This window comes from Numenius arquata, chromosome 23 (genome assembly GCF_964106895.1).
Source record: "Numenius arquata chromosome 23, bNumArq3.hap1.1, whole genome shotgun sequence".
Classification (NCBI taxonomy): Eukaryota; Metazoa; Chordata; class Aves; order Charadriiformes; family Scolopacidae; genus Numenius; species Numenius arquata.
In genome coordinates, this window is record NC_133598.1 from 367,679 (window position 1) to 380,866 (window position 13,188).

The 13,188-nt window shown below is 47.4% G+C and overlaps 1 protein-coding gene across 1 annotated transcript; it reads right to left on the reverse strand.

Annotated features, from left to right (window-relative positions):
* Positions 1-3,507: 3,507 nt before the first annotated feature.
* On the reverse strand, positions 3,508-4,467 carry LOC141474931 (olfactory receptor 6E1-like). Its single transcript, XM_074163041.1, has one exon. It carries the CDS (start codon positions 4,465-4,467, stop codon positions 3,508-3,510), a length of 960 nt encoding a protein of 319 aa, XP_074019142.1.
* Between the last annotated feature and the right edge of the window lie 8,721 nt (positions 4,468-13,188).

Consider the following 13,188-nt stretch of genomic DNA (forward strand, 5'->3'; position numbering starts at 1 on the left):
TGAAACCTGCATGTGTCCCTCAGTACGACTGGGTCCCCTAGAGTAGTAACAATGGCAAGACTGGTGAGTTTTTAAATCTACATTATAGTGTCTCCACTAAGAAGTTCACTTCACTAATACCCTCAACTAAGATCCTTCAAAAATCATCTTTGATTTCACCTGGTCCTGAAAGTTCAGGAGCACATATCCTACTGTGTTTTACAAAGCTCTGAAAATGCTCTATTTAAAGTAGCAATTAGTTAAATGAAGTCCCATTGCAGATATTATGTGAAGCCTAGAACAGAGACACAATTAGTAAATCTCTGAATATTTCCAGTTTCTCTCTAGGATACATAAATAAATAAATAAATCTGACCACACTCAAACTTTAACCAGGAAGAGTTAAAGGGAAAAAGGAAACATTTGAGTTTGTGGTTTTCTTAACTGTACTGATGTAGAGATGTGAGCTGCTCACTATAGAGACTAACACACCCTTCAGCTGACCTGCAGTTTATGACCTGAAAGTGTATTCACGGAGGCCCTAGCTAACCACTGAGCTCATGTTTTCAAGTGTTTGCTGAAATTGTGGCCTGCATCTGTCCCCAAAACAGCTTCAACAAATAGTTTTGAAGAATAACTGGAGAAACTTTTCAGGCTTTATTAGTTCCAGACCACTCAATGAACACAGTTTCATAACTTTTCCTAAGCCTGGTAGCTCTAAGGGGAAATGATGTTCCCACAGTAATTAAAACTTTTGTAGCTTTCATAATTTCAGGATCATCCTGAGTGAGCTCTCAAGGCACGTGCAGGGCAGCCAAGGGATCAGGGCCAGCCAGCATGGGTTTATGAAAGGGAGGTCCTGCCTGACCAACTTGATCTCTTTCTATGACCATGTGACCCGCTTTCCCGATGAGGGGAAGGCTGTGGATGTTGTCTACCTGGACTTTGGTAAGGCCTTCGACACCGACCCTCATGGCATTCTCCTGGAGAAACTGGAGAATCATGGCATAGACAAGTGTACCCTCCGCTGGATAGAAAACTGGCTGGATGGCCGTGCCCAGCGAGTTGTGATTAATGGAGCAAAATCTGGTTGGCGGCCGGTCATCATCAGTGGTGTCCCTCAGGGCTCAGTTTTGGGGCCAGTCTTGTTCAATATCTTCATTGATGATCTAGACAAGGGGATTGAATGCACCCTCAGTAAGTTTGTGGATGACACCAAGTTAGGTGGGAGTGTTGATCTGCTTGAGGGTCGGAAGGCTCTACAGAGGGACCTGGACAGGTTGGATCAATGGGCCAAGGCCAATGGGATGAGGTTTAATAAGGCCAAGTGCCGGGTTCTACATTTCGGCCACAACAACCCCAAGCAACGCTACAGGCTTGGGGCTGAGTGGCTGGAAAGCTGCCCGGCAGAAAAGGACCTGGGAGTGTTAGTGGACAGCCGGCTTAACATGAGCCAGCAGTGTGCCCAGGTGGCCAAGAAGGCCAACGGCATCCTGGCTTGTATCAGGAATAGCGTGGCCAGCAGGAGCAGGGAAGTCATCGTGCCTCTGTACTCGGCACTGGTGAGGCCTCACCTCAAGTACTGTGTTCAGTTTTGGGCTCCTCACTACAGGAAAGACATTGAAGTGCTGGACCGTGTCCAGAGGAGAGCCACCAAGCTGGTGAGGGGTCTGGAGAACAAGTCCTATGAGGAGAGGCTGAGGGAACTGGGCATGTTTAGTTTGGAGAAGAGGAGGCTGAGGGGAGACCTCATTGCCCTCTACAACTACCTGAAAGGAAACTGTAGAGAGGCGGGGGTTGGCCTCTTCTCCCAAGGGAATAACGACAGGACCAGAGGAAATGGTATGAAGCTGCGGCAAGGGAGGTTTAGATTAGATATTAGGAAGAATTACTTTACTGAAAGAGTGGTCAAGCACTGGAACAGCCTGCCCAGGGAGGTGGTGGAGTCACCATCCCTGGAGGTATTTAAGAAACGTGTAGACATGGCTCTTCAGGGCATGCTCTAGTGCCCGGGATTGTTGGTTTGTGGTGGGGCATTGTGTGTGAGGTTGTGGGTGTGGGGTTTAGTTGGTGGGTGTTTGTTTTTGTTTTTTTTTTTTTGGTGGGGGGGGGTTGTTGTTTGTTTGGTTTTGTGTGTTGTGTTTTCTGTTTGTTTGTGTGTTTTGTTTTTTTTTTAATGTGGTTGGACTCGATGATCTCAAAGGTCCCTTCCAACCACTAAGATTCTGTGATTCTGTGATTCTGTGATAATTAGCATCAGGGAAGAAACACATGATATGCTGAAATGATCTTACTTTGCTTTTGGACTTACATAATTATGACAAGCCTAAAATGGTAAATGTATTTTTACATTTAATATAAAATATTAAAAAATAAAACTTTATTCTTAAAATAAAAGTCTTTTCAATTCAGACTTAAAAAAGAAGGTGCTATAAACAGTATTTGCAATTAACAGGTCCACCACAGAGGTCAAGCAAAACAGTGAGGCTAGGAAGGAAAATTCATCTGGAAAGAGCTGGTAAAGTCAACATGACCTCCATGTCCAGAATCTTCTTAGACAAGCCCAGATAGGTACGGCCTCAGCTGCAGGTGACAGTGGTAAAGAACAAACAGGAACTTAAAAAGCATGAGGTTTTCTTCTTCTGAACTCTGGCTTCAGATTTTAAACGTGGCCGCCCCAAACATCTTCCTAACAGCTTTAGAATTGTAAGGTGTTCGAAAACAAGTCTGGAGGTTTTCATTTTCTTGTATGTTTAAACTTCAAGGATTTTCCCACTAGATTAAGTCGAACATATCTTCACCCAAGCCCCCAAAAGTACAAATACCATCTCAACCCCCAGACTCTCAATACTTTTCTAGAAGATGGATCCGAAAATGCACTGACAGATTTCTAGAAGCTCTTCATTAATTAGTATTCAAAGTCCATACTTCCCACAGAAGGCAAAACTATAACACAACACAGCCATTACAAGGCAAGGATTCAGGCAGTAAGCGAGTATATACGCCTTAAAGTATTCCACCATGCATCAGATTCCTGACAGAATAACAATAGCTCTGTTTCTCTAAAACTGAAAGAAAAATTCCATTCGCACAGAAACAGAACAATCAGCTGTTGTAAACTGAAGTTGCAAATCCACAGCACTGAGCACTCTAGATCAAAGAAAAACTTCTTTCTTCTGTAACCTCACCCAGTGTACCTTCCTGTGCGAAGTTCAAGTTGCTGCCATCCATCTTCATACATCAATATGGTATTTCTCCTCTTATTATTGCCCTTCTAAGCCACTCTTGTATTTCCAGTATGGTGTATATCAGATGCCTTGTTCTCTATTCAGAAGCAGCTGTTATATTGCTAAAGTGTGCTGGAGACTCATCTTCCACCATATGGAAGTTCTTCCCATGTAGGCAAAAAAGTGAGTGAGGGACAAGAGATCAGAGACAGTAACAAAGTTTCTGACATTCACTGCACAAATGCATACTTGGAATATTTATATGTCTTCAGCCTTTAAGGTGGTTCACCGTAAAGTTTCTTTACTTTTCACTTGTCATCAGACTCAGAATTGTTCTGTAAGAATTGCACATGGACAAATATTTTTGCAAGGCTTCTTGAACCTGTCTGTTCCTCAGACTGAAGATGAATGGGTTGAGCAGAGGAGATACCACCGTGTTGAGAACAGCTACCCCTTTGCTGATGTCAAGCTCACCCATGTGCATAGGTTTAACATATATGAAAATGCAACTCCCATAAGACATGAAGACAACAATAAGGTGAGATGCACAAGTGGAAAAGGCTTTCTGCCTCCCTGAAGCAGATGGAATGTGCAATATAGTAGAAATTATATTGGCATAAGACAGGACTGTGATAATGAGAGTGCCCAGAAGAGAAAAAACAGTTACTGAGAAGTTAACAAGATCTAGAACAGCTGTTTCTATGCAGGAAAGTTTTACCAAAGGTGCGCTGTCACAGAAGAAATGGTTAATGTTTTGGTTACAAAAGGGTAACTGGAAGACAACAATTGATGGGCCAATTAGAAGTGCAAAACTCAACCCCCATGACCCAAGTACTAATAAGCTACAAAGCCCATTGCTCATTATGGTGGAGTAAGACAAGGGGTAGCAGATGGCTACATACCTGTCAATTGACATTGCTGCCAAGAGAAGAAACTCTGTCATGCCAAAGACGAAATATAAAAAACATTGAACAAAGCAACTAGTCACAGAAATTGTCTTTTCTCCTGATGCTAGGTTGAACAAGACCTTAGGAATGACAGAGGAAGTGAAACCAATTTCTAAGAGTGAGAAGTTCCAAATAAAGTAATACATGGGTACATGGAGCCCACGGTCCACTATGCTGATGGTGACAATCACTAAGTTTCCTATTATAATTGATATGTAGATGATGAGGAGAACCACAAAGATAAAGATCTGTAACTTACTGCCAGCTGAGAAACCCACAAGGATGAAATTCTTGACCATCGTTCGGTCTTCCATTGCAACATTTACTTACATGTCGTGTGCTGTGAATAACTGTGGGAGAGAGGAAAGGGAAGATTCAATGCTATATTTTATATTTAAATGCATATGAAACATGATTCAGCAGTGAACTGAAAGCAAAATGACTCTCTAAGATGAAGGCATGTTATTAGTAAACTACTCAATACTTTTGTTTTCATTTTCATCAATACTAGCTTTTTGTTTATTCCTGATTTGAAAATATGGAAAATTATACAGCTGCTATAGTTCATAATACCACCGTACAGCCAAAGCCAATCTTCAAAAAGAAAGCTGAGAGGAATAAAATAAGATTTCAAAATAAAAACACGCCACTGAAGTCAGTTTCTAATCTCTTCCGATTTCTTTCCAATCCAAGAAAACCATGACAAAGTTTAAGGGACTAGAATTGCATTGCGACGGAGACCAGCTCCAGGGCAGGTAAGACTGCGCTGGGAGAAGGGATCTGTAGCTGAAAAAGCCGAGGGAAAGCTCTTTTTGGGGCTTTTTTGTCGCCGGGCAAAGCCTCCTCCGCGTGTTGGGGGCTGACAGCTGGTGGGCCGGCTGCTGACTAAGCCTGGGCGGAGCCAGCGCCTCCCGCGGCACATTTAAACGAGCCATTAACGTACCTAACGGTCGTTGCGACGGAGACCAGCTCCAGGGCAGGTAAGACTGCGCTGGGAGAAGGGATCTGTAGCTGAAAAGGCCGAGGGAAAGCTGTTTTTGGGGCTTTTTTGTCGCCGGGCAGAGCCTCCTCCACGTGTTGGGGGCTGACAGCTGGTGGGCCGGCTGCTGACTAAGCCTGGGCGGAGCCAGCGCCTCCCGCGGCACATTTAAACGAGCCATTAACGTACCTAACGGTCATTGCGACGGAGACCAGCTCCAGGGCAGGTAAGACTGCGCTGGGAGAAGGGATCTGTAGCTGAAAAGGCCGAGGGAAAGCTGTTTTTGGGGCTTTTTTGTCGCCGGGCAGAGCCTCCTCCACGTGTTGGGGGCTGACAGCTGGTGGGCCGGCTGCTGACTAAGCCTGGGCGGAGCCAGCGCCTCCCGCGGCACATTTAAACGAGCCATTAACGTACCTAACGGTCATTGCGACGGAGACCAGCTCCAGGGCAGGTAAGACTGCGCTGGGAGAAGGGATCTGTAGCTGAAAAGGCCGAGGGAAAGCTGTTTTTGGGGCTTTTTTGTCGCCGGGCAGAGCCTCCTCCACGTGTTGGGGGCTGACAGCTGGTGGGCCGGCTGCTGACTAAGCCTGGGCGGAGCCAGCGCCTCCCGCGGCACATTTAAACGAGCCATTAACGTACCTAACGGTCATTGCGACGGAGACCAGCTCCAGGGCAGGTAAGACTGCGCTGGGAGAAGGGATCTGTAGCTGAAAAGGCCGAGGGAAAGCTGTTTTTGGGGCTTTTTTGTCGCCGGGCAGAGCCTCCTCCACGTGTTGGGGGCTGACAGCTGGTGGGCCGGCTGCTGACTAAGCCTGGGCGGAGCCAGCGCCTCCCGCGGCACATTTAAACGAGCCATTAACGTACCTAACGGTCATTGCGACGGAGACCAGCTCCAGGGCAGGTAAGACTGCGCTGGGAGAAGGGATCTGTAGCTGAAAAGGCCGAGGGAAAGCTGTTTTTGGGGCTTTTTTGTCGCCGGGCAGAGCCTCCTCCACGTGTTGGGGGCTGACAGCTGGTGGGCCGGCTGCTGACTAAGCCTGGGCGGAGCCAGCGCCTCCCGCGGCACATTTAAACGAGCCATTAACGTACCTAACGGTCATTGCGACGGAGACCAGCTCCAGGGCAGGTAAGACTGCGCTGGGAGAAGGGATCTGTAGCTGAAAAGGCCGAGGGAAAGCTGTTTTTGGGGCTTTTTTGTCGCCGGGCAGAGCCTCCTCCACGTGTTGGGGGCTGACAGCTGGTGGGCCGGCTGCTGACTAAGCCTGGGCGGAGCCAGCGCCTCCCACGGCTCGTCACACCGCCATCCTATAAGAAGCCCCGGGGAGGGCAGAAGCTAGCTTCTGCCCACCGAGCAGCAACCAGTTGCTGGGTGGGTGGCCTGGTCGGTGCCTAACGCCGCTGCAACTTGTACAGCTGGGTCCTGAGCCTCTGCTGTTGTGCAAGGTAAGTTCAATTCCTTGTTCCAACTGACCTTTCCACTGCCTCTTGCTTGCACACATCCAGCCATGGCTAGAACTAGGTCAAAGGCTATTACTAAGAAAGCTGTGGGCACCCAGACAGAGGCCCCACGCAAACACGTGGGTGTCCAGGCCTCGGGCTGCAGGGAGTGCCGGGGCCTGGCCCTTGCCATGGAGGGTAGTGGTGACGACACCTGTGTCAGATGTGAACAGGTGAATGACCTCCTCAGCCTGGTGGTTGAGCTGAAGGAGGAAGTGGAAAGGTTGAGGAGTATCAGGGAATGTGAGAGGGAGATTGACTGGTGGGCCCACTCCCTGAAAATAAAGGAACAAGTTGAGGCCCCACATAAGCCAGAGGACCCTCTCCCCATCTCTCGCCCGGCAGTAGAAGGGGATCTCAGAGAAGAGGGGGAATGGAAACAGGTCCCTAGTCGGCGAAGCAGGCGAATCCCCTCCCTGCCTCTCCCACCTCCCCAGTTACCCCTGCAGAACCGGTACGGAATCCTGCAGGAGGAATTGACTGTTGGAGAGGAGGATGGTACATCTAGGCAGGATGTGCCAGAAAGACCAAGTCGCTGCAAGCCTGGCATCACAACTAGTTCAAGAAGGAAAAGCAGAAGGGTCATCGTTGTGGGTGACTCTCTATTGAAGGGGGCAGAGGGACCAATATGCCGTCCTGACCCGCTTCACAGGGAAGTCTGCTGCCTCCCTGGGGCACGGGTCAGGGACGTGTTGGACAAAGTTCCTGCTCTAGTCAACCCTTCTGACTATTACCCCCTTGCAGTTTTTCAGGTAGGCAGTGATGATGTATATAATACATCCAGGAAATTAAAAACAATCATAAAGGACTTTAAGACACTGGGAAAACTGGTTGAGGGATCAGGGGCACAGGTAATTTTTTCAGCAATACCCTTAGTTGCAGGAGGAAATCCTGAAAGAAATAAAAAGGCATCTGCGATAAACAAGTGGCTCAGAAACTGGTGCCATCACCGAAATTTTGGGTATTCTGAACTCAGGGAACTTTATATGGCACCGAGTCGGATAGCAACAGATGGAGTACACCTGTCTCAGAAGGGGAGAAAGATACTGGCAAGTGAGTTGGCGGGGCTTGTTGAAAGGGCTTTAAACTAGGATCAAAGGGGGAGGGGGTTAAGCATAGGTTGAGCAGAAAAAAACTCAAAGAGAGCCTTCAACCTGCCATCTCAGCTAATAAGTCGGCCCCTTTAGGCACCCAGCTGAAGTGCCTTTACACAAATGCACGCAGCATGGGGAACAAACAAGAGGAGTTAGAGATGTGCGCACGCCTCCAGGGCTACGACATTATTGGCATCACCAAGATGTGGTGGGATGGCTCTTACGACTGGAGTGTTCGAATGGAGGGTTACAAGCTCTTCAGGAAGGACAGGCTGGGCAGAAGGGGAGGGGGTGTTGCCCTCTATGTCAAGGACCAGCTGGAATGTATGGAGCTTCACCTGGGGATGGATGAAGACAAGACAGAGAGCTTATGGGTCAGGATTAAAGGGAGCACGGGGGCAGGTGATGTTACAGTAGGAGTCTGCTACAGGCCACCAGATCAAAGTGACAGCGAGGATGTGGCCCTCTACAAACAGATAGGGGCAGCATCGCTCTCACACGCTCTGGTCCTCATGGGGGACTTCAACCACCCCGACATCTGTTGGAAGGACAACACAGCAGAGCACAGGAAATCCAGGAAGTTCTTGGAATGTGTCGACGACAACTTTCTTCTACAAATAATAGAGGAACCAACGAGGAAAGGAGCAGTGCTGGACCTTGTCCTCACCAACAAGGAGGGGCTGGTCGGGAATGTCAAATTCAAGGGTAGCCTCGGCTGCAGTGACCATGAGATGATAGAATTCAAGATTCATAAGGCAGCAAGGAGGGTGCGCAGCAAGCTGGCTACCCTGGACTTCAAAAGAGCAGACTTTGATCTCCTGAGAGATCTGATTGGTAAGGTAGCGTGGGAAAAAGAACTGGAAGGGAGAGGGGCCCAAAAAAGCTGGGTGGTATTTAAGGATTGCCTCCTCCAAGCTCAGGAGAGGTGCATCCCAAAAAAGAAGAAATCGGGCAAAATAGCCAGTAGGCCGGCATGGATGAACAAGGAACTGCTGGACAAACTCAGGACCAAAAAGGAGGCCTATAGAGGGTGGAAGCAGGGAAAGGTAGACTGGGAAGAATACAGAGAAGCTGTCCGAGTCACCAGAAACCTGATCAGGCAAGCGAAAGCCCAGGCAGAACTAAATCTAGCCAGGGATGTGAAAAATAACAAGAAGAACTTCTATAGATATATCAGGGATAAAAATAAGACGAGGGAAGCTGTGGGTCCCCTCCGGAAGGAAACGGGAGACCTGGTCACCCAGGATATGGATAAGGCTGAGCTACTGAATGACTTCTTTGCCTCAGTCTTCACTGGCAAGGGCCCTAACCACACTGCCCAAGTCACGGAGGGCAAGAACAGGGGCTCTGGGAATGAAGAACCACCCACAGTACAAGAAGACGAGGTTCGAGACCTCTTAAAGAACCTGAAGGTGCATAAGTCCATGGGACCTGATGAAATCCATCCACGGGTCCTGAGAGAACTGGCGGACGAAGTTGCTAAGCCCCTCTCCATCATATTTGAGAAATCGTGGCAGTCTGGTGAAGTTCCCACTGACTGGAAAAAAGGGAACATAACTCCAATATTCAAAAAAGGAAACAAAGAAGACCCGGGAAACTACAGGCCGGTCAGTCTCACCTCTGTGCCTGGCAAGATCATGGAGCAGATCCTCCTGAAATCCTTGCTAAGGCACATGGAGAATAAAGAAGTGATTGGAAACAGCCAACATGGCTTCACCAAGGGCAAATCGTGCCTGACAAATTTGGTGGCCTTTTACAATACTGCCACAGACTTGGTAGACAAGGGCAGAGCGACTGACGTCATTTACCTGGACTTATGCAAAGCATTTGACACTGTCCCGCACGACATCCTGGTCTCAAAATTGGAAAATCATGGATTCGATGGATGGACCACTCGGTGGATAAGGAACTGGCTGGATGGCCGCATCCAAAGGGTTACAATCAATGGCTCAATGTCCAAGTGGCGGCCAGTAACGAGTGGTGTTCCGCAGGGGTCGGCACTGGGACCAGTACTATTTAACATCTTTGTCGGTGACATGGACAGTGGGATAGAGTGCACCCTCAGCAAGTTTGCTGATGACACCAAGCTCGGTGGCGCAGTTGACACGCTGGAGGGAAGGGATGCCATCCAGAGGGACCTAGACAGGCTGGAGAGGTGGGCTCGTGCAAATTCCATGAAGTTCAACCAAGCCAAGTGCAGGGTCCTGCACCTGTGACGTGGCAACCCCAGGCACAAATACAAGTTGGGTGGAGAATGGCTGGAGAGCAGCCCTGAGGAGAAGGACTTGGGAGTGCTTATGGATGAGAAGCTCAACATGAGCAGGCAGTGTGCACTGGCAGCCCAGAGAGCCAACCGTGTCCTGGGCTGCATCAGGAGAAGTGTGGCCAGCAGGTCTCGTGAGGTGATTCTGCCCCTCTACTCTGCGCTCGTGAGACCCCTCCTGGAGTACTGTGTCCAGCTTTGGAGTCCTCAACACAGAAAGGACATGGACCTGTTGGAACGGGTCCAGCGGAGGGCCACGAGGATGATCAGAGGGATGGAGCACCTCTCCTATGAAGACAGACTGAGAGAGCTGGGGTTGTTCAGCCTGGAGAAGAGAAGGCTCCGGGGAGACCTTATAACAGCCTATCAATACCTGAAGGGAGCCTACAGAAGAGCTGAAGAGGGACTCTTTGTCAGGAAGAGTGGTGACAGGACAAGGGGCAATGGTTTTAAATTGGAAGAGAAGAGATTTAGATTAGATATAAGGAAGAAATTCTTTACAGTGAGGGTGGTGAGGCACTGGAACAGGTTGCCCAGGGAAGTTGTGGATGCCCCATCCCTGGAAGTGTTCAAGGCCAGGCTGGATGGGGCTTTGAGCAACCTGCTCTAGTGAGAGGTGTCCCTGCCCATGGCAGGGGGGTTGGAACTAGATGATCTTTAAGGTCCTTTCCAACTCTAGCCATTCTATGATTCTAGAAGAAATCCAAATTTTGTTGAGGCTTCTAAACTCTGTGATGTATTTGAAACTAGAGGTGTTGCAAGAAAATAAATCCACTTTCTTCGGAGACTGTTTTCAAAAAATTTCACTAAGTTAGTACCTTCGTAACAAGATGGAAGTCACGGTTTAAGTCTAAGATGTTTCATGTTCCTGCCATTCTAATGCATCAGCTGAGGCTGAACTCTGCCTCTCTCCTCCAGGCATGTTCTCCAGCACCAAATGATGAAGGCTTTTATGTAACTAACCAAGAATAAGGGGGAGGGAAGATATCTACCCCGGGACAGCATGGCGTCTTTTAAATGTAAACATCACCACTGGATTAGCATGTTAAGTTCTCTAATTACTGTTCTTTCTAGACTGTGATCACTGCCAATGTATTCATGCATGAAGATGAACAGTAGGTCTCTCTAAAAGCATGGTTTAATTCTCTGGTGAATGGGAACCTATAAAAATTTGAGTTGGTAGTCAGTGCTAGTTTACAGGCATTAGCTAGCTAAATTCCAACTAGTTTTACTAACAACAACCTGAACCTCTTGTTATTAGCTAAATAAATATGTTATATGTAACACTAATAACTTTATTACATTGACTGAATGCAGACTAAACAATGTGGAACTTGCTTCCCAGATTGATCTTTTGTCAAATTCAGTCACTCTGTAAAATTTAAGTCTTTTCAGGCAACCATAGCTCTTTCACATATCCAAGAACTATTTACTCTTCTGTCCTGTCCTTTGTAAAATGTCATTACAATCTTCACAACCGATATCGGATTAAAGCCAATGAATAAAGGTAACCTGGTAGTTCAGCAAAATTCTTATGAGTTATAAATCAGTAGTGCCATTAGCATAAGACAGCATGAATAATAGGGAAGGTTATGAGTTTCATAGCTGGTTGGCGTGAAACTGGACGTGAGAACCTCGGAATCATTCCAGACCAATCGGACCAGGACCTTACAGTTGGTTAAGAATAAGGCAGGTACCTAGGAATGGGAACAAACCGAAGAAATTGCCCACCAAAGAAAACCATATATGGCTAGACAGACTGAGTTCACCGAGCGGTGACACCTGCATTAGGAAGCTGCACCATTCTCAGGACATGCTGATTGATTGCACATACTGGTTGTAGAGTAGCTTACATCTAATTTACACATTCCTGCAAACAAGCCAAATTGCCTTCCTGGATCACACAGACGATTCTGTGGAGGCTGATTAGAATCACAGAATCATAGAATCATAGAATGGTTTGAGTTGGAAGGGACCTTAAAAATCATTGAGTTCCAACTCCCTGCCCTGGGCAGGGACACCTCCCACCAGACCAGGTTGCTCAAAGTCCTATCCAGCCTGGCCTTGAACCCTTCCAGGGACAGGGCATCCACAGCTTCTCTGGGCAACCTCTTCCAGTGTCTCACCACCCTCACAGTCAACAATTTTTTCCTAATATCTAATCTAAATCTATCCTCTTTCAGTTTAAAACCGTTACACCTTGTTCAATCACTCCTCTCCCTCATAAAGAGTCCATCCTCATCTTTCCTGTAGGCCACCTCTAAGTACTGGAAGGCTGCTCAAAATCAGTGCATCCCTATGAGTAAGAAATCAGGCAAAGGGGGCAAATTTCTGTTTCTCCTATCCAGTTAGGATTTCCCACACTGCAATTTTTTCAGATTGCCTCTTCATCTTGCAAGGTGCACCTCTGAGAGAAGTGTGACTTCCTCTTGTCTATAACCTCCTTAAAGAGTTGAAAACTGATTCTAGATACCCAGAATTGACCACACATGCACACACACACACTTTTGTCTTCTCTTTTCTAGTCAAAAATTTAGGAGGAATGGAAGAGGTGTGTATGGGAGCACCCAGCCAAACTGGTTTCAGAGCACAATAAATGAGATGCAGGGAGTTGTCATCCAACTCAGTTTTGTCTCAGCCTTGCCTTGTCTATGCAGAGATAACTTGGGGGGAGCTGCAAAAACGGCTCAGCCCAGGTTTGTCTCAAGATTGCATCACAATAAGAACCGAAACTGAATGGAGCCTTAACTCCCTTAACAAACAAAATGTCCCGAGTCCCATCCCACCACTATTCCCATGACTTTGAGTGCTAGACATCACCAAATTGGCAACAGAGACTTAGGAGCCATCACAGCACCAGAGGTAAGCATCCCAGATAGTGTAATCCACTCAGGCATAATCCTGCACCTGGATTCAGGAAATATAAACCACAAGGTTTGGGAAGAAAAATGGGGAATCTTCCTACGATACAGCTGGCCTGTAGGAGATTCGTCCCCCCCTTGTCCAGGATGCTCTACAGGGTAACTTCCCAGGGATTGAGCGACCTTTCCTGAGAGCAAGGGTAAGTGATTAAGAAACATACGTATGGTATAAGGCATGCTATTAAGATCGTGATTGGTGCACTCTTTTAAGGTATTAATATCTAGCGCATTTGTGGTTTGTGTTGTTACTTTTTGGGATCACTTGTAGGTTGCAATAGTGT